This window comes from Sarcophilus harrisii, chromosome 4 (genome assembly GCF_902635505.1).
Source record: "Sarcophilus harrisii chromosome 4, mSarHar1.11, whole genome shotgun sequence".
In the NCBI taxonomy this organism is placed as follows: Eukaryota; Metazoa; Chordata; class Mammalia; order Dasyuromorphia; family Dasyuridae; genus Sarcophilus; species Sarcophilus harrisii.
Window position 1 is genome coordinate 26,658,165 of NC_045429.1, and position 19,279 is coordinate 26,677,443.

At 40.9% G+C, this 19,279-nt stretch overlaps 1 protein-coding gene across 2 annotated transcripts in view; it reads left to right on the forward strand.

The window, feature by feature from the left end:
- Window positions 1–527: 527 nt before the first annotated feature.
- Window positions 528–19,279, forward strand: part of SPATA6 (spermatogenesis associated 6) — a 122,029-nt gene continuing 103,277 nt past the window's right edge. The window contains exon 1 of one of the 2 annotated variants that reach the window (XM_031969155.1): window positions 528–773. In XM_031969155.1, coding sequence (XP_031825015.1) covers window positions 723–773 — 51 coding nt within the window. In that variant the 5' untranslated portion in view covers window positions 528–722. The remainder of the gene's footprint in view (window positions 774–19,279) is intronic. The other variant, XM_031969156.1, reaches the window with a different exon arrangement.

The window sequence follows — 19,279 nt, forward strand, 5'->3', positions numbered from 1 at the left end:
CGGCGTGAGGGGAGCTCTCCGTCTTCCATCCCGCCCCCAGAGCTTCCCTGGCTCCCCGGCCCCTCTGGTTACTCTGGTCCCTCACCCAGCTCCCGGAAGGGCAGAACGTGAGCTCCCTCAGGGCCAGCTCTGTCTGGCTTCCGTCTGTTATCAGTAGGCGCTTAATAGATGCGCCTGAGTAAACAACAAGGAGGTTAACCCAGGAGCTGGGCTCCGTCGCTGGGTCACCCGGGTCTGGGTTCTTTGGGTAGACTAAAGACCCGGATTCTGGTTAGTTGGGCCATTGGAGAGGAGGCGGGGCTCTCCGGGCGCTCTGACGACACAGACAGTTCCCCACCTCTCTGTGGAAGCTCCGCTCTCGGCATTCGGCCGGCCCCGCCCCTCCGGATAGGCCCCGCCCCCAGGCTCTACGCCCGGACTGGGTCACGTGTCTGGTCCCGCTCTTTCTCCGGCCTCAGCAGGAAGCCCCGCCCTTGGGGAGGGAAGGGCGGATTACATGCCCCCGCGAAGCGTTCGAGGCCCCTCCCCGTAAGAAGCTCGCGTCGGGCCCGCCCGCGCTGCCATGACAACAGTGTCCACCGCGGCCCAGGCTAAGCTGCTGCTCCGGCGGGACCGAGGCAGGACCGCGGGCCCGGGCCTGGGCCCTCCGCCGCCGCCGCCTTCGCTGCCGCCGCCCCCAGCTCCGCCTTCCTCTGCCCAGGCCCGACGTCAGGGCCAACCTCATGCCGAAGATGAAGGCGCTGCAGTGCGCCCTGGCGCTGGAGATCCGCTCCGTGAGTGACGGCGCGGCCCTGGGGAAACTGAGGCACGGGGCGGGGCGTGGGGGGGGGGTGAGGGGGGCGGGGGGCCGGGAAACGAACGGGGCGGGGCGGGCGGGGGAGGGGGCGGGGGGGGGGGGGGGTGGAGTGGGGAAAGGGGAGGGGCGGGGGAGGGGAGGGGTGAACGGGGGGGGGGGAGGGGGGAATGAGGGGGAAAAGGGGTGGGCAGGGGAGGGGGGGAGGGTGGGCTGGGGAAACTGAGGCACGGGGCGGGGCGGGGGAGGGCTGGGGGGGGGGGTGGGTGGAACCAGAGCGGGAGGTGGGGGGGAAACTGAGGCAGGGGGCCGGGGGGAGGCCGGGGTAGGGGAGGAAGGGGGGACGGGGCCCAGGGGTATTTTTCAGAGGAGGAAGGGCAGGCCCAGGGGGAAAAGGGAAAAGGGCCCCTCCCTCCCAAAAACGTCCCCTGTCCTTTTTTGGGGGTGGAAGCCCCCACCCCTTTTCTTTTCCTTTCTTTCCCTTCCCTCCCCCCTTGACCCTCTTGTTTTGGGAGGAGTCCTCCCCTGTCAGGAGACTCCCCGCCCCTCCCCCACCCCAGTGCAGGTTCCCCCTCCCCCATAATCCCCTTGAGTAGGCTGTAGGTTTGCCACCTTCCCCCCAGGCTGCCTGAGAGCCCCAATAAACGGCAGCTGGGGGGGGGGCAGGGCTTGTATGTTTTGTAAGTGTTTAATTACTTTTTGTTGGCATTGAAGCCCCTCCCTCAGTTCCCAGCCTCCCTAAAGGAAATCTTTGTGACCCTTTCTTCTCCCATCTTTTTGCTCCCCCTTCCCATACCCCTTTTCTGATTTCTCCTGATTTCTTTTGTGGATACTTTAAAGCAGGAAATAGTGGGGGGAGCCCCAAGTTTGTGGGGAATGACTTGCCTTTGATTGGCCATTGAGGCTGCCCCTCAGGAACACCCCCAAACCCTTACAGAACTTCCCTCGGGGAAAACTTTGGAAAACGAGAGGCTTCTCAGACTTGGCCCATCAGCTCAGCAGCAGCTGCTGCTTCCCCGCCCTGCCCTAGAATGGGGAGGGGCCTTCTCCCCTTGGCAGAGCCAGGGGCTGCATGTCCCTGACCTTTAAGTGATACAAATAGGGAACCATCTGCAAGGCAAAATGAAAGCAAGTTTGTGCCAGGGACGCAAAGAAATTCTCCATTCTCTGCTGTCCAGCAAGCTGACTTGCATTTTGCACAGAATCTTGGCCAGCCAGTGTCCTGCTCTCTCTCATTCTCGCCGTCCCATCTCATTCACTGTTTTCTTTTTGTGTTTTTCTCAAGCTGCCCCATACCTTGGGAATGGACCTTTCCTTTCCCATCTCTTTTTTGGGTCAGAACCTGTGATTTCATTGGTGTATGTAGGACCTCTGTGCAGAACTGCACTTCTGCAGCTTGCTGTTTCGTGGAGTTGCTTGGTGACACAGAGAGAGATTGTGATTTTTTTTGCCTCAGGACTTGCCAGAGGTAGCCCTTGAACTCAGAACTTTCCTTGTGTAGAGGTCACTGTCCCCTAGAGTAAGGTGACTGGACCATGCTGCCCCATCCTCCATCTTAATCTTGTTTGAAATCTGACTTCTATCTTACTCTCATCTCCCTCACCCCATGATTGTCCTCTGAACATCCTTCCTTCCTTCCTTCCTTCCTTCCTTCCTTCCTTCCTTCCTTCCTTCCTTCCTTCGTTCCTTCGTTCCTTCCTTCCCTCCTTCCTTCCCTCTTTTCTTCCCTCTTTTCTTCCTTCCTTCCTTCCTTCCTTCCTTCCTTCCTTCCTTCCTTCCTTCCTTCCTTCCTTCTTTTCTTCCTTCCTTCCTCTTTTATCGAAAGTGCTGTGTTTTTGTTTTTGTTTTTTTTTTTGCCAGGCAATTGGGATGATGTGAGTTGCCCCCGATCATGGCACTAGTAACTATTAGATGTTTGAGAGTGGATTTGAATTCAGGTCCTCCTGATTTCAGGGCCTATGCACTCTCCACTGTGCCATCCAGCTGCCCCTCTGCTCACATTTCTTAGAGCACTTTGCCTCCGTTCCAAGCTGGCCCCGTGTTTCTGTCTGGGCCATACTTCCCTATTTCAGAGAATCTGTGATTTCATTCACGGGGGCATTTGGGCCCTGGCAGTGATCACAAAGCCCCGTGCCTTCTCTTTCTGTGTCACCATTCCTATTACCCACTGAAGATGCACCCAGCACCTCGGCAGCTTTCTTAGAGGCCTTTTATTATTCCGCAGGTCCTGTTGTGGTCCTCAGCTTCTCTGGGTTTCTTATGAGTGAGCCACCCCTCACATTTGCCTGGTGATAAAGATCATCACGCCCCTGCTTGAGTGTGGTCATCAGTGGTATCATGTGTACTCTACAGACATTTGCTTTTCCAGTTTGCCCTTCAGGCCACCATCAAGGAATTTGGACCCTTTGGAGGGCATAATGTTGTGTATTTGTTCTTATAATTCTTGGTATTTTTTACATTTTATATTTGCTAAATTATTACATTGACAGAGAAGCAGCATTTATTTTTCTTTTGATAGAGTTTAAGTTCCTTGAAGAAAAGGTTTTTTGTTTCCATCCCAGTGCCTAACAGAATGACTGGCCCCCAGCAGACAAATATTAAATGCCTGTTGATTAATTTATTTCAGGTTTTTGATCTGGGTTTTGTTGTTGGGGAATTTGCAAAATGTGGATCTGACTACTTGGTTTCTGGCAATTCAGTCCTTTGATCATCTGAACTGCCTTGTAAAAAGTTTGCATATTTGCACTGAGCTACTACCTTAAATACAATGAAGGAATTCTACAGACGATGAGTTTGCTGGTATTGCTGTGATATTTGTCACTGTGCTTCATTGTGTAGTTCACTGTTATTGCAGACAGTGCAACGTCCAGAATGGCCCTCACCTGTCCTCCACTCAGCTGTCAAATGGATCTGCCTCCAGCTCAGGTCTGCCCCTGTTCCCCACCTCTTTGCAGCAATCTCCAGGGGCTCCTAGTTACCTCGAGTATCAAATAGATGATCCTTCCTGGCTCTGAAAGGCTTTCGTGGTTAGAGCCCTTCCTACCTTTCCTACATACTCCGTGGTCCCATCCCCTGGGCCCAGACCTTCGGCTCCTGGCAGTTTGTCCGGCTGTCCCCAGCCTGCAGTGGTCTTTGTCCTCCTCTGAACATCCTCCCTTCTAAGGAGGCCTTCCCCACCCCTTAAAGCCGCCTTTCCCACTGTTATTCTCTCCAACCTATTTTGTTGGGATCTTTTCAATACATTCTGGTACAGACATGGTGTTGTCTTCCCCATCAGACTGTGAGCTTCTGGATCTCAAGAACTGGCTTTCTCAGGGTGCTTCGTGTGCTCTGGCTCTCATTTAATGCTTGCCAGCTTGCCCAGAGCACACTGTCGGCTCCACTTTACATCCTGGATTTGTCCTCAATATTCTGTTAGGTAAACTAGGAGTGATGTCAAGGGGTGGTATAGGAGAAAACTGCTGACCTCTGGCCTTGGCCCTTGAGCTCACAGCCCAATTAGCCACTTCCTGTCTGACTTATGGCCTTACCCCCTGAGCTTCCACCCAGCTTTGTCTCTTCCTGTCTGACCTGTGACCTTGGCCCCTGAGCTCACAGTTTGACTGGCCACTTCCTGTCTGACCTGTGACCTTGGTCCTGGAGCTCACACAGTTTCTGGCTACTTCCTGTCTGACCTGTGACCTTGGCCCCTGAGCTCACACCCCAGCTTGGCCACTTCTTGTCTGACCTGTGGCCTTGGCTTCTGAGCCCACACCCTGACTGGTCACCTCCTGTCTGACCTGTGACCTTGGCCCTGAGCTCATACCATGACTAACCACTTCCTGTCTGAGCTGTGGCCTTGGCCTGTGAGCTCACATCCCAGCTTGGCCACTTCCTGTCTGACCTGTGGCCTTGGCCCTTGAGCTCACACCCCTGCTTGGCCACTTTCTGTCTGACCTGTGACCTTGGCCCCGAGCATACCACAACTTACCACTTCCTGTCTGACCTGTGACCTTGGCCCCTGAACTCATACCTCACTTGACCACTTCCTGTCTGACCTTTGCCCTCACTTTCTTGGGCTGAATCAGCTGTTCTCTGAGGTCCTTTTGGTGCTAGCTTGAGCAGCCTTACAACAGGATTGGAACCTGCACTGAGGGGTTTTATTGTGGCAGATAAGTGATGTTCTTTTGAGCATCTGGCACCTTCTAGCAGAGGCTCTGTGGAGGCCCCTAGTGCTTTCCAGCATCTTGTCTTTTAAACTACTTCTTGTGTCCAAGTGTCTTCGGCCTGTTGGTTACTGGTCCCACGTTGTGACCAGAGAGGCTGCCATCTGTAGGTCTGCCCCTTTGGTGAATGAAAAAGCATTTATTAAGCACTTACAGTTTGCCTGGCAATGTGCTAAGTGCTAGGGATACAAACACAATTGCAATATAGTTGCTGCCCTGGAGAAGTTTACATTTAATGGGATGAGACAACACCTTAAAGGAAATCTGGGAAATGCTGGTCCTGAGAGGAGGAGGATGGGATGCTCCAGAAGCCTCGGGGAAGGGAGGGGGAGGCCCTGGGCCAGAGTAGGCAGAACCTCCCCCCCCCCCCCGGGGAGGGTCAAGGAGAAAGGCCTGGTTCAGAAATGGCAGGAAGTGGACCTGTACCCCACAGACCCGTGGCTTTTTGTTTGCCTGTTTCATGAGCTGCTGTGCCTGAAGATAGGATGATTCCCTAAAGGTCACTCTGCTGATTAGGAGCCCTATCTCTGAGGCCCTGACCGCACCTCTCGGGATCCCCCACAGCAGGCCTTGGGGGATGATTCTTTGGGTGGACATCCCAAGAAAGTCCATTAAACTGGGGCAACAAAGTGCTTCATTTACTAAAAGGGAAGTATTTGTATTAAAGTTTTGAGTATCTTTGAAAAATCACAGCCATGTGTTCTGATGTTACTTCTGGGCTTATTTTATTTAGCCTCAATTACTCTGCTGTACTGATGACAGAAATGGGATGGGCGAGCAATAGTGGGGAACTAGAAGGACTTCCCCTGTCTGCGAGCCCTGGATCCTTCCTACCCATCCTGGCATTTGCAGAAATTAGTTTTACCCTCCAACAGAATTTCCCGTGGCAGCTCTATCAGAAAGCAGAGCCACCTAGTTTAGGAGAAAGTAATGTGTTGCCAGGGGGGATTATGCATTTTCTCAGAGATCCCTTTGAGAATTGTGTGTTATGTTATATAACCTGATTTTAAAAAGCAATGTCAAAACTGTACTTATTTTTTGAGTCAAGAATAACAAAATTTGAGCATATTTCACCTGGAAGGCAAAAATTCATTGCTATATTGGTTTGAATATGCCCTCAATGTGCCCTCAAAATTAGGGATATTTAAGGACAGTCTAAACTGTGTTATTGGAGAGGAACAAACCTGCACTTAGAAGGGTGCTGAGGATCTTATCCAAACCCTTCTGAGGAAAAAAGTCGAAAGTCCCAGGTAGAGACTTAACACCCAGGAAGTGATTAAGATGATTAAGGAACTTACCTTCTCTAGGTATCGTTATAAATACAGTCCAAAAAAACTAATGTTCATTTATTAGCTCCCCCTTCTTCTTTTGGGGGCAGCTCTGTGGCACAGGAGATAGAGATGGCTTAGAATCAACAGGCACCTCCTTGTGAGTTTAAATCTGGCTTCGGTGACCCTGAGTCACTTTACCCTGTGGTTTTAGTTTCCTCATGTTAAAATGGGTTGCAGAATGAATGACAGACCACGCCAGCACCTGTGCCAAGAAAACCTCAAATGGGGTCAAGAAGAGTTGGGTACCCCGAAAACATTTGAACTAGAGCAAAAGTTTTTTCTTTTCTCTCTCTCCTTTCTCTCTTCTTCTAGCCTTCTTTCTTTCCCCTGGCTTTCTTTTCTTCCTTTCCTCCTTTCTTCCTTCTTCTTGCCTTTCCTGCTTCATCTCTCTTCCCTTCCCTTGTTTGACAGATTAGGACACTGAGACTTAGAGAAGTCAAGGAAGTAAATCTCACAGCTTGGAATTGCACCTTCCCTCAAGCTCCCCACTCTGGCCTTCACCCCAGGTGATGGGGGCTTGTCCCCTGGGCAGCAGTGTCCGAGGACACATGTTGCTAAGGTGAAATTGTAATGCTGGAGAAGCTGAGGCGAGACAGAGATTAGTTTTTAATATTTCATTAGTGGAGAATTTGGGCTAGCTGAGACTAGCAGGCTGAATGGGACTCTTGTCTCAAAGCATTCAGCAGTGAGCAGTTAATTACAGAGACTTATATAGGGCTCTAGCTATCAGGGAAACAAAGGCAAAGCGAGAAAACACTGGGTGAGTGGACAAGCCATAATTCCAGGAAAGGACCATAACTTAGTCCTGACAAGATGGGGGTCAAGATAAGAAGGTCGAGGGCGGGAGACAGTGAATCTAGGGCAGGAGAAAGTGAGCAAGATCCAGGCATGTGAGATAAGCCCCCTGGTGTTTTAGGACTCATTAGAATGGGAGAGTGGCCAGAGCTTCCAGGCCCCAGTCCTCTCAGTCCCAGTGGGGCAAGGAAGGCCACAACAATTCCACTCAGAGCATAGCACAATAACCCAAGAAACTGAGGCATTCCAAACAGAAGGCCTTGGCAATAGATTGGGATATGGGGGGTGGGCGTGGGGTAAATGATAGTGGGCATTTACGCTATGAGCCTGAGGAACTGGAGGATGGGGTTGCCCTCTATAGTAATAGTAGGGAAATTAGAAAGGGGTAGAGTTTGGGGAAAAGATAATGATTTCAAATTTGGACATGTGAGATGTGTGAAAGGCAGTTTGGAGGCACAAGACTGGAGTCAGCAGAGAGGTCAGGACTGGATAAGTATGTTAAGGGTAGGAGAGGGATGCCAAAAGTTTGGGGCCAGTGTCACTATGTGTCTCAAAAGAATTTGCAGGCTTGAATCCAGTTCCTGGTCAAGGGGCAAAGTTTTATTGTAATTGTAACTCCAATTGAAGCAGGCTAAGCTCCAGAAGAATTTAGCCAAGTACTGAGAGAAGACACCTTGATCCAGTTTTCTATCACTGCTAATTCAGTGGCCCAGGGTAGGACCAGGGAGTGGTCTCCAGAATTTGGTTCTCAGATTGTCTCAGGAGTTTGGTTCATGGGACCTGAGGCCAGAAGCTATCTGACTGTCAGCAATGAATTGAGGAGTGGTCTATCAGAATCAGACAGATTGTTGTTCTTAGATTGGGAGTGGGAAGCCCCTGACGCAGCCTCCAAAGGTGGAAGATTTAGGATTACTGACTTATTGTTAGAACAAAGCCCCCCTAAGATTAGGGGATCTCAAAATCAGTGTTATCTCCCCTAGAAGCTATATTACATCAAATAGATTTGAGAATCATGAGATAGAGATGATCTTTCAGTCCATGAGATCAGCAAGGAAAATAGAACAGAGGAAGAAGAGGAGGGCCAAGGATTAGAAAGTGTACTATGGAGGAGGATCCAGCAAACAAGACTGAGAAGCAACACCCACAAAGGTGGGAGGAAAATCCAAGCGAGGGGGGGGCATGTGTCCAGAGAGTCATGGTGTCAGAAGCCCCAGAGGTCTCAGAGAATGAGGGTGGGGTTTAGCAACAAGAGATCATCAGTAACCTTGGAGAAGAAAGATGGACTAGAGTTTGCCTACAAAGGGCAGAATAGGTTCAGGCAGGTAGCCAGCAGGGCAGAAGGATTAAGTGAGGGCGATGTGAGGAGAGACATGGGTTTGTTGGCAGTAGAGAAGGAGCTTGTTGAACAAGGAGAAGTGGAGATAACGAATAGAGGGGGGACAGAGAGGTCAGGGCTGGAGGAGGTAGAATGGAGTCATTGGAGCAAGCAGAGGGGTCAGCCTTGGTAACGAGTAAGACAGCAAAGGATGCCCTGGAAAGCAGCAGAAAGCACAGGAGTCATGGGAGATGAGAAAGAACAGTGGGGAAGGAGCTCATGGAGCTAGGCCTGAACAGTTTCAGTGAAATGTGAGACCATTTCCCGGCTGAGGGAGTGGGGGCAGGATGAAACTCAGAAATTTGAGGAGGAATAAAAAGCTTTCTAAGAGTCACCGTGGACAGCCAAAGAGTGAGAGCATAAAGCGGAGTAGAGTAGGACTGAAAGTAGCAGGACGGGTTCAATTAGGTGACATGACCTATATTTATGGACTCAGTCAAAACAGCTGCATGATTTTCTCCATCTTTGTTTGGTTATGTGTGGACAGGAGTGAAGGCAATAGAAGGTGGGAGTGATCCAAGGCTGAAGCTTGGCAGGGCATCCACCTAATTATGATGATTTATGATTTCTAGACATCTTGCATTACCTTTTGCTGCTTTCTATGTTTGCTCCTGATCCTGTTGCTTCATGTTGTTGCTCTATTTCTCTACTCTGAGTCTGCTGCTTCTTTTGCTGACCACTCAGATAATAGACTTTGTTGCCTTTAGCAATCCACTAGCAGATGTCTAAATAGCTCAGTAGCATAGTGGGTTGGAGTTAAGCCAGTATTCAGCTTTGCCTCGCATGCTTACTTGTGTCATTTTTAGATTTATTTTATTTTATTATTTATTTTTTAAAATTTTCTTTTTTTTAATTAAAGCATTATATATATACATATATATATATATATATATATATATATATATGTATAATTTTCGACATACATCCCTACAAAACCTTGTTGTAATTTTTTCCCTCTCTTCTTCCCACCCCTTCCCCGAGTTGGCAAGTGATCAAATATATGTTAAATATGTGCAGTGTTTCTATGTATATTTCCACAAAAATCATGCTGCACAAGAAAAATTAGATCAAAAAGGAAAAAATGAAAAGAAAACAAAATGCAAGCAAACAACAACAAAAGCAGTAAAAATGTTATGTTGTGATCCACACTCAGTTCCCACATCCTTCTCTCTGGTTGCAGATGTCTCTTTTTATCACAAGACCATTCGAACTAGTCAGAATCATTTCACTTTTGAAAAGAGCCACGTCCGTCAGAATTGATTATCATATAGTCTTGGTATTGTCATGTAATCTGGTTCTGTTCACTTCCCTCAGCATCAGTTCCTGTCAGTCTCTCCAGGCCTCTTTGAAATCATCCTGCTGATTGTTTCTTATAGAATAATAATATTCCATAACATTCATATACCATAATTTATTCAGCCTTTCTCCAGCTGATGGGCATCCACTCAGTTTCCAGTTTCTTGCCACTATACAAAGGGCTGTCATAAGCATTTCTGCACATGTGGGTCTTTTCCCCTTCTTTATTTCTTTAAATCTCTTTGGGGTATAAGCCCAGTAGAAACACTTCTGGATCAAAGGGTCTGCACAGTTTGGTAGCCCTTTGGGCATAGTTTCAAATTGTTCTCCAGAATGCTTGAATCAGTTCACAATTCCACCCACAATGTATCAGTGTTCCAGTTTCCTCTACATCCCCTTCAACATTCGTCATTATTTTTCCTGTCATTTTAGCCAATTTGAGAGGTGTATAATTAACCCTTTTACAGAAAAATAGAAGACAAGAAATAATTCAATAAAATCTACCAATGACACCAGTTTCAAGAAAAATTAAACCCATTTCTCTTTTGAGGGTATTTCTTTTGGAATAGCCAAGCCCAGAATTTGTCTTTTTTCCTCCCAACAAATATTTTGTCTTTTCTTTTTAGTACGTAAATTGATTGGTGGTTGTTCTTTGTTCTCAGAGGATCAAAATGACATCACAATGTTAGAGTTGAGTTATGATACATTTGACATTGGAACAAGATGGTCAGCCACACTGACTTATCAGTTAACTTTTTTTGAGCTATTTAGAACTGTTTACCTTTATTAAATTTCTTTTATCTGCTATGCATTAAAAAAATTCTTTTATCACATGATTTTTCACAAGTCAGAAGTTCTATTGAAAGTCTACTTTTTTTCTGTAAGACTAAAGTCAACTTTTCAAGATATTATCTTTGAGTACAAGCCATTTTTTTGCTTTTTTATTATATTATATTCCATTTTGGGGGTACTTGATCTTTTCCTGGAGGCTAACTAGTGTATTTTTTTTTTTTTTTGGAATACAGGAGTTTGGCAACTCCAATTTTGTGAGAGTTAAACCAAGGGTTCTTTTCTAGGTATGTTCTGTGAATTTCTCTTATTTTAAAAAATAAACTTAACTTTATCCTGGGATATGGTGTTCAGCTTTTTCATTTCATCATGCATTTCATAGAATGGCCTCCTATAAAAATCTTATTCTAGAATTAGATTAGAATTCTAGAATCATATGTGAGAATCTAATTTTTGGATGCTCTCACTGAATGCTGGCTATTGGATCAATTGTTTTTGATTATAGAAACTTCATGTGTTCTTCCATTTTTGCTGTTTTTTGATGTTATTTTAATAATTCTTATTATAATTTACATTTTGAAAATACCTCCTCCATTCTTTTTTGTCCAGAATATCTATTTTATTAAATTTTTCCAACTTCTAAACAAATTTTTTGAGTTTTTAATTCAAATTTAATTCCTTTAATTTTGTTTCTTTTTCTTCAGACTTCCAATTACTTCTTGAGTTCCTAAGACTTTCTCTCATTCCATAATATTTTCTTTTCATTGCCTTAAGTCTTTCTGCCAGTTTTTCTATTTTACTTTGATACATCCTGATAGGCATTTGCTGCAAATTAGAAAGAGGGGATGGGATTAGAGGAAGATTATAGAGTAGTTTTATTTTAGAAATTTTGAATTTGTTATCCTAGTGGGGTATTCCATTTATGATATGAGACCAAACCACCAGAGGCAGAATACAGATAAATCTATATATTTGAGTGACTTATGCAATTTTCTTCTGAAAACTGATCTTCTGAGAGCTACAAATACAAGCCAAGATATAGAAAGTGGGAAGCCCCAGGACAGTCTTGGAAGACACCCATATTTGAAGAATAGGTCATTGATAATTTTCCAGAAGAAAATTTGGGGAGAGGGAAATATTCTCCCTTCCTTCTCTTTTAGTTTTTTTTAATTAAAAAAATTAAAAAATAATTTTTGTTTATTTAAATTATACATGTACATTCTTTTTTAAAAACATATTTCCATATGAGTCATGTTGCGAGAGAAAAATCAGAACAAAAGGTTAAAAACCACAAGAAAAAAAGGAGAAAATAATATGTATGCATTGATTTACCATTCAGTTTTCATAGTTGAACTACTGATGACTCAACAGGCTTCTCTGTTTGAATATCTTATTCTGTTCTTCAGAGCTTTCTAATTTCATTAAAGTAATTTTAATTTATTTTTTAAAATATATTTTTCTCCAGTTACAAGTAAAATAGGTTTGTTTTAGGTTATATGTGTAGGTTCATTTTTTTACATATTTCCATATGAATTTTTTCTGGAGGAAAAAAAACACAACAAAAGGGGAAAACCATGAAACACAGAAGAAATAGTATGTATTGATCTACATTCAGTCTCTATAATTTTCTCTTTGGATGTGGATGGTGTTTTCTATCCAAAGTTTATTGGCATTACATGGGATTCCTGAACCACTGACAAGAACCAAGTCTGTCATAGTTGATCTTCACATAATTCTGCTGTTGCTGTGTATTTCTGGTTCTGTTTGCTTCGTTCAGCATCAGTTCATGTAAATCTTTTAAGGCCTTTTTAAAATCAGTGTGTTCATCATTTTTTATAGAACAATAATATTCCATTACTTTGATAGACCACAATTTAGTCAGCTATTCCGCAATTGATGGACATCCAATTCATTTTCCAGTTCTTTGGCACCACAAAAAAGGTGCTACAAATATTTTTGTACATGTGGGGTCTTTTCCTCTTTTATAATTTCTTTGAGATACAGACCCAGTACTGGAAATGCTGGGTCAAAGGGTATATTGCAAAGAGTTTGATAGCTCTTTAGGCATAGTTCCAAATAGCTCTCTAGAATGGTTGGACAATGCCAGCAGCACTATGCATTAGTATCCCAGTTTTCCCAGATCCCTTCCAACATTTATCATCATTTCCATTCATCTTAATCAAATTGATAGATATGAAGTGATACCTCAGAGTTGTTTTAATTTGCCTTTCTCTAATAATGATTTAGAATGTTTTTTCAAATGACTATAGATAGCTTTAATTTCTTCATCTGAAAATTGTCTGTTCATATCCTTTGGCCACTTATCAATTGGGGAATGACTTCAATTCTTATAAATTTGACTCAGTTCTCTATATAGTTTAGAATGAGGCCTTTGTTAAAAACACTGGCTATAAAAATTGATTCTCAAGTTTCTGCTTCCTTTCTAGTCTCGGCAGCATTGGTTTTGTTTGTGTCAAACCTTTTTAATTTAATGTAATTAAAATTAATCCACTTTGCATTTCATAGTATTCGCTAATACTTCTTTGGCCATAACTTCCTCCCTTTTCCAAGTATCTGATAGCTAAATTATCCCTTGCTCTCCTAATTTGTTTTAGACTGTTACCTTTTCATGTACCCATTTTGACCATCTGTTGGTATGGGGGGTGAGATGTAGGTCTATGCTGAGTTTCTGACATACTGTTTTCCAGTGTTCCCAGTAATTTTTGTGAAATAGTGAGTTCTTATCCCGGAAGTTGGAGTCTTTAGTGGATTACTATTGTCATTGATTATTGTGTCTTGTGTATCTAACCTATTCTATTGATCAACCATACTATTTCTTAGCCAGTACCGGATGGTTTTGATGACTGCTGCTTTACATTAGAGTTGTTAGGTATGGTACTGCCTTTGCATTGTTTTTCATTAATTCCATTGATATTCTTGACTTTTCTTTTTCCAGATGAATTTTGTTATTTTTTCTTGCTTTATAAAATAAATTTTGGCAGTTTGGTATGGCACTGAATAAGTAGACTAATTTAGGTAGAATTGCCATTTTTATTATATGAGCTCTGTCTATCCATGAGCAATTGATATTTTTCCAGTTGTTTAAATCTGACTTTTGTGTGAAAAATGTCTTGTAGTAACTGTGTTCATATAGTTCCTGAGTTTGTCTTGGCAGGTAGACACCCAAATATTTTTTTTTGTCTATAGTTATTTTAAATGGTATTTCTTTTTCTATCTTGTTGTAGGGCTTTGTTTATAGTATAGAGAAATGATGATGATTTGTGTGGGTTTATTTTATATCCTTCAACTTTGCAAAAATTGTTAATTGCTTTAAGTAGTTTTTTAGTCAATTCTCTAGGATTCTTTAAGCATACCATCATATTATCTACAAAGAGTGATCGTTCTATTTCCTCATTGCTTACTCCAATTCCTTCTATTTATATTTCATTTTTTACTCTTAGAGCTAATATTTCTAGTGTACTATTGAATAATAGTGGTGACAATGAGCATCCTTGTTTCATCCCTGATCTTATTGGGAATACTTTTAGCTTCTCTCCATTACATATAATGCTAGGTGATGGTTTTAGATAGATGCTGTTTTTATCATTAAAGGAAGACTCCATTTATTTTTATGCTCTCTAGTATTTTTAATAGGTATGGGTTTTTGTTTTGTTAAGAGATTTTCCGGCATCTGTTGAGATTATCATATGATTTCTATTAGTTTGGTTATTGATATGGTCAATTATGCAATAGTTTTCTTTATATTGAACTAGCCCTGCTTTCCTGGTATAAATTCCAGTTGGTCATACTGCATTATCCCACTGATAAATTGTTGTAATCTCTTTAAAATTTTTGCATCAATATTCATTAGGGAGTTTGGTCTATAATTTTCTTTCTCAGTTTTGGTTCTTCCTGGTGTAGGTATCAGCACCATAATTTTTTTAATAGAAGGAATTTGGCAGGATTCCTTGTTTGCCTATATTTCCAAATAATTTATGTAGTATTGGCATTAGTTGTTTTTTAAATGTCAGGTAAAATATACTTGTAAATCTATCTGACCCTGAAGATTATTTTTTAGGGAGTTTATTGATGCCTTGTTCAATTTCTTTTTCTAAAATGGGATTATTTAAGTATTTTATTTCCTCTTTTATTAATCTGGGCAATTTATATTTCTGTAAATATTCATCCATTTCAATTAGATTGTTAAATTTGTTGACATAGGCAAAACAGCTTCTTATTAATGCTTTAATTTCGTTTTCATTGGTGGTAAGTTCATCCTTTTCATTTTTGATGCTGGGAATTTGTTTTTTTTTCCTTATCTTGTTCTAATCAAACTAGAATGATCAATTTTGTTGATTTTTTCCATAAAAGCAACTCTTAGGTTTATTAATTAGTTCAATAGTTTTCTTACTTTGAATTTTATTAATCTCTCCTTTGATTTTCAGAATTTCTAATTTGGCATTTAACTGGGGGTTTTAAATTTGTTCTTTTTAAAGCTTTTTTTAGTTTCATGCCTAATTCATTGATCTCCTATTTATTTTATTCATGTAAGTATTTAAAGATATAAAATTTCCCTTAAGAACTGTTAGTCACTTAGCCCCATTTACCTTTCAAAAAATTTTTAAAAAATGATAATATACCAAAAAGCATTGGTCTACCTGAAAGTCATAATAAGAAAAGAGTCTGGACATCATCTTTGAAGAAATTATTTTTAAAAACTGCTTTGATATTTTAGAACAAGAGGGCAAAATAGAAATTGAAAGAATCTACTGATCACCATCTGAAAGAGATCCCAAAATAGAAACTTCCATGAATCTTATCACCAAATTCTAGAATTCCTAGATTGAAGATAAAATGTTGCAAGCATCCAGAAAGAAATAATTCAAGTATAGTGGAGTCACAGTCAGTTTAATAAGGATTTAGAAGCTTTTACATTAAATAACTGAAGGACTTGGAATATGCTATTCTAGAAAGCAGTGAAGCTAGGATCACCTATCCAGCTAAACTAAGTCATAATCTTTAGTGTAAAAGGTGGATTTTCAATGAAATAGAAGATTTTCAAGTATTTTGATGAAAAGACCAGAGCTGATTGGAAAAATTTGATTTTCAGGTACTGTACTCAGGAGAAGTATAAGAAAGTAATCAGGAAAGTGACAAGGTTATATCTGTTTACCTTCCTACATGGGAGGATGATACTTGTAGCTCATTAGAACTTTCTCATTATCATGGTGTTTGAAGGTACATGTATCGACAAAGGGAATAGGTGTGAGTTGAATATGAAGGGACAAAATAAAAAAAATGATGAAATTAAGGGATGAGAAAGATGTACTGGGAGAAAGGGAAAGAGAGAAATAGAATATAGTGTAAATCATCTAACATAAAAAAGATGCAAGAAAAAGCTTTTATAGTGAAGGGGAAAAGGAGAAGAAGAGGGTCAGTGAACTTTACTTTGATCAGAATTGCTCAAAGAGGAAATATCATAGACACTCGATATGCATATAGAAATCTATTTTATTCTGCAGGAAAATAGAAGGAGTGGGATACAGGAAAGAGGGAAGATGATAAAAGAGAGGGCATATTGGGGGAGGGAGTAGTCAGTAGCAAAATACTTGAAGACAGGCTGGGTGAAAGAAGAGAGAAAATAGATTAAATGGGGGAAAATACACTTAGCAATAGTAATTGTGAAAAGAATTTTGAAGCAAGTTTCTCTAATAAGGTCTTAAGAGCCATGTCCTAATTGTTAAATGTTCAAAAGATATGATCTATGCCCAAAGGGCTATAAATTCATGCATATCCTTTGACCCAACAATACCATGTGGTATTGTTGGCATTGAAAATCAAAAGAGATTTTTTAAAAAGAAAAAATGACCTAAATGTACAAAAACATATACAGCAGCTCCCAGGGCAAAAAAAAAAAAAAAAAAAAAAGGAAATTGAGGCTATGCCCATCAATTGGGGAATGGCTGAATAAATTTTGGTAAATGATTGACACAGGTATTATTATTTGGGAAATGTTAAGCAGAATGATCTCAGAAAAAACCTGTAAAGTTCTCCAAAACTCCACCAAAGTGAAATGTACCATATACAAAGTAATAGCAATGTTCTAGGATGCCCAGCTATGAATAACTTTGTTATTCTCAGAAGTACAATGATCCACAACCTCTCTGAAGGACTTATGATGAAAACTCCTATCCATACCCAGAGAAAAATTGATTGTGTCTGAATACAGATTGAAGCATATATATATGCTCGCTTTCTCTCTCTCTCTCTCTCTCTCTCTCTCTCTCTCTCTGTATATATATATATATATATATATATATATATATATATACATACACACACACACATACACATATATATGTTTCTCTTTCTTTTATTTTTCATGAAGGTTTTTTTTAAAATCAGGGTGGGAGATCTATGTTTTCTTTTAGAACATGACTTCTATGGAAATGTTTTACATAACTTCACTTGTAATTTCTTATTGAGGGATGGGGGTGGGGATAAGGGAAAGAATCTGGAATTGAAAAGTTTTAAAAACATGCAAAAATTGTTTTAAATATAACTGGGGAAAATATTGAATAATTTTAAAAAAAAGAAGTGCTTTGACTGCATCCCATAAATTATGCTATGTTATCTATTTTTGTCATTTTCTTGGATGAAGTTATTGATTGGTTCTATGATTTGTTGTTTGACTCATCATTTAGGATTAGATTATTTAATTTCCAATTGGTCTTAGTCTATTGTCCCCTGGGCCTATAATGATCCGAAAAGAATTTATTATTTCTGCCTTTCTGTATTTGATTGTGAGGTTTTTATGCCCTGATACATGGTCAATTTTTGTGCGGGTGTCATGTACCTCTGAGAAAAAAGCATATTCCTTTCTATTCCTATTCAGTTTTCTCTAGCTGTCTATCATATCTATATTTTCTAAGATTCTATTAACCTCTGTGTAACTTCTTTCTTGTTTATTTTGTGGTTAGATTTATCTAATTCTGAGAGGGGGATGTTGAGGTCTCCTATTAGACTGTCTATTTCTTCTTATAATTTGACCTAATTTCTTTTCTATAAATTTGGCTGCCTTACCATTTGGTACATATATGTTGGTGTTGATATTACTTCATTGTCTTTGGTACCTTTTAGCAAGATGTAGCTTCCTTATCTCTTTTAATTAGATCTATTTTTGTTTTTTTTGTTTTGATACCAGAATTGCTACCCCCTGCTTTTTTGTTTCAGGTGAAGTCTTTACCCTTATTCTGTATGTATCTCTCTGTTTACATATGCTTCTTGTTAACAACATAATGTCGGATTTTGTTTTTTACTTCACTCTGCTATCCACTTTATGGGAGAGTTCATCCCATTCACATTCACATTTATGATTACTAGTTGTGGATTTACTTCCATCCTATTTTTTCCCCTGTATATATCCCTCCTTTCTATTCTGTCTCCTTAGTGTTTTGTTTCTGACCAATCCCTCTCTTAACCTGCTCTTCTTTCCAATCCTCCTCTCTTCTTTTCCCCCTTTCTTTTTGTGTTTCTGCTCTCCCTTCTTTCCAGGCTCTCCCTTTTCTTTTCTCTTTCCCATTCTAATTTCTTATAGGATAAGATAAATTTCTATATCCAACTGAGTGAATATGCTATTCCCTCTTTGAGTCAAAACTAATGAGATTTAAGCTTCAGACAATGCTCATCCCCCTCCTTTCTTTCTCCCTACAGTAATAGGTCTTTTGTGTCTTCTCATGTGATCTACTTTACCCCATTTTACTTCCCCTTTTATCTTTTCTCAGTATAATCCTTTTTCTACCCTTTAATATCTTTTTCCTTAATATTATATGAGAGTCAGTTTATATCCACCCTTATAAAAGATCCCATTCTCAAGAATTACAAGTAACATTTTCCTTTGTAGGAATGTAAACAGTTTAATCTTTAAATAATATTGTTTCTTCTTTCCTGTTTACCTTTCTATGCTTCTCATGAGTTTTGTATTTGTAGATCAAATTCTCTGTTTAGTTCTCTTTTTTTCAATAGAAATGATTGAAAGTTCCCTACATCATTGAAGATCCATTTCCTCCCTTGAAAGTTGAAACTCAGTCTTGCTGGGTAGTTGATTGTTGGTTGTAATTCAAAGTTCTTTGCATTCTGGAATTCAAGCCCTCTGATCTTTTGTTGTAGAAGTTGCTTTATCCTTCTTCCTTGAATTTTTTTCTGGCAGCTTGTATTGTTTTTTCCTTGAGATTATTGTTCTAGAGTTTTTCCAATAATATTTCTTGGAGATTTTTTTTTTTTTTGCGATCTCTTTCTGGAGGTGATCAGTGGATTCTTTCAATGACTATTTTGCCTTCTGTTTCTTCTTATATTGTGTGTGTGTGTGTGTGTGTATACACAAGTGCTTGATGATCTTTTGAAGAATATTATCCGGGCTCTTTTTTTTTAAGTCATGGCATTAGTAATGCAATAATTTTAAAATGGTTTTCTCTTGGATCTATTTTCCATGTCAGTTGTTTTTCCAATATGGTATTTTATAATTTTCCTCCCTTTTTTCCATTCTTTTTAGTTTGTTTGACTGATTCTTGATTTCTCATAGAATTATAGCTTCCATTTTCCTAGTTCTAGTTTTTAATGTATGATTTTCTACAATTAGCTTTTGTATCTCTTTTTCCATTTTGACTAATTCTGCTTTTTAAACATGTTGTTTTCT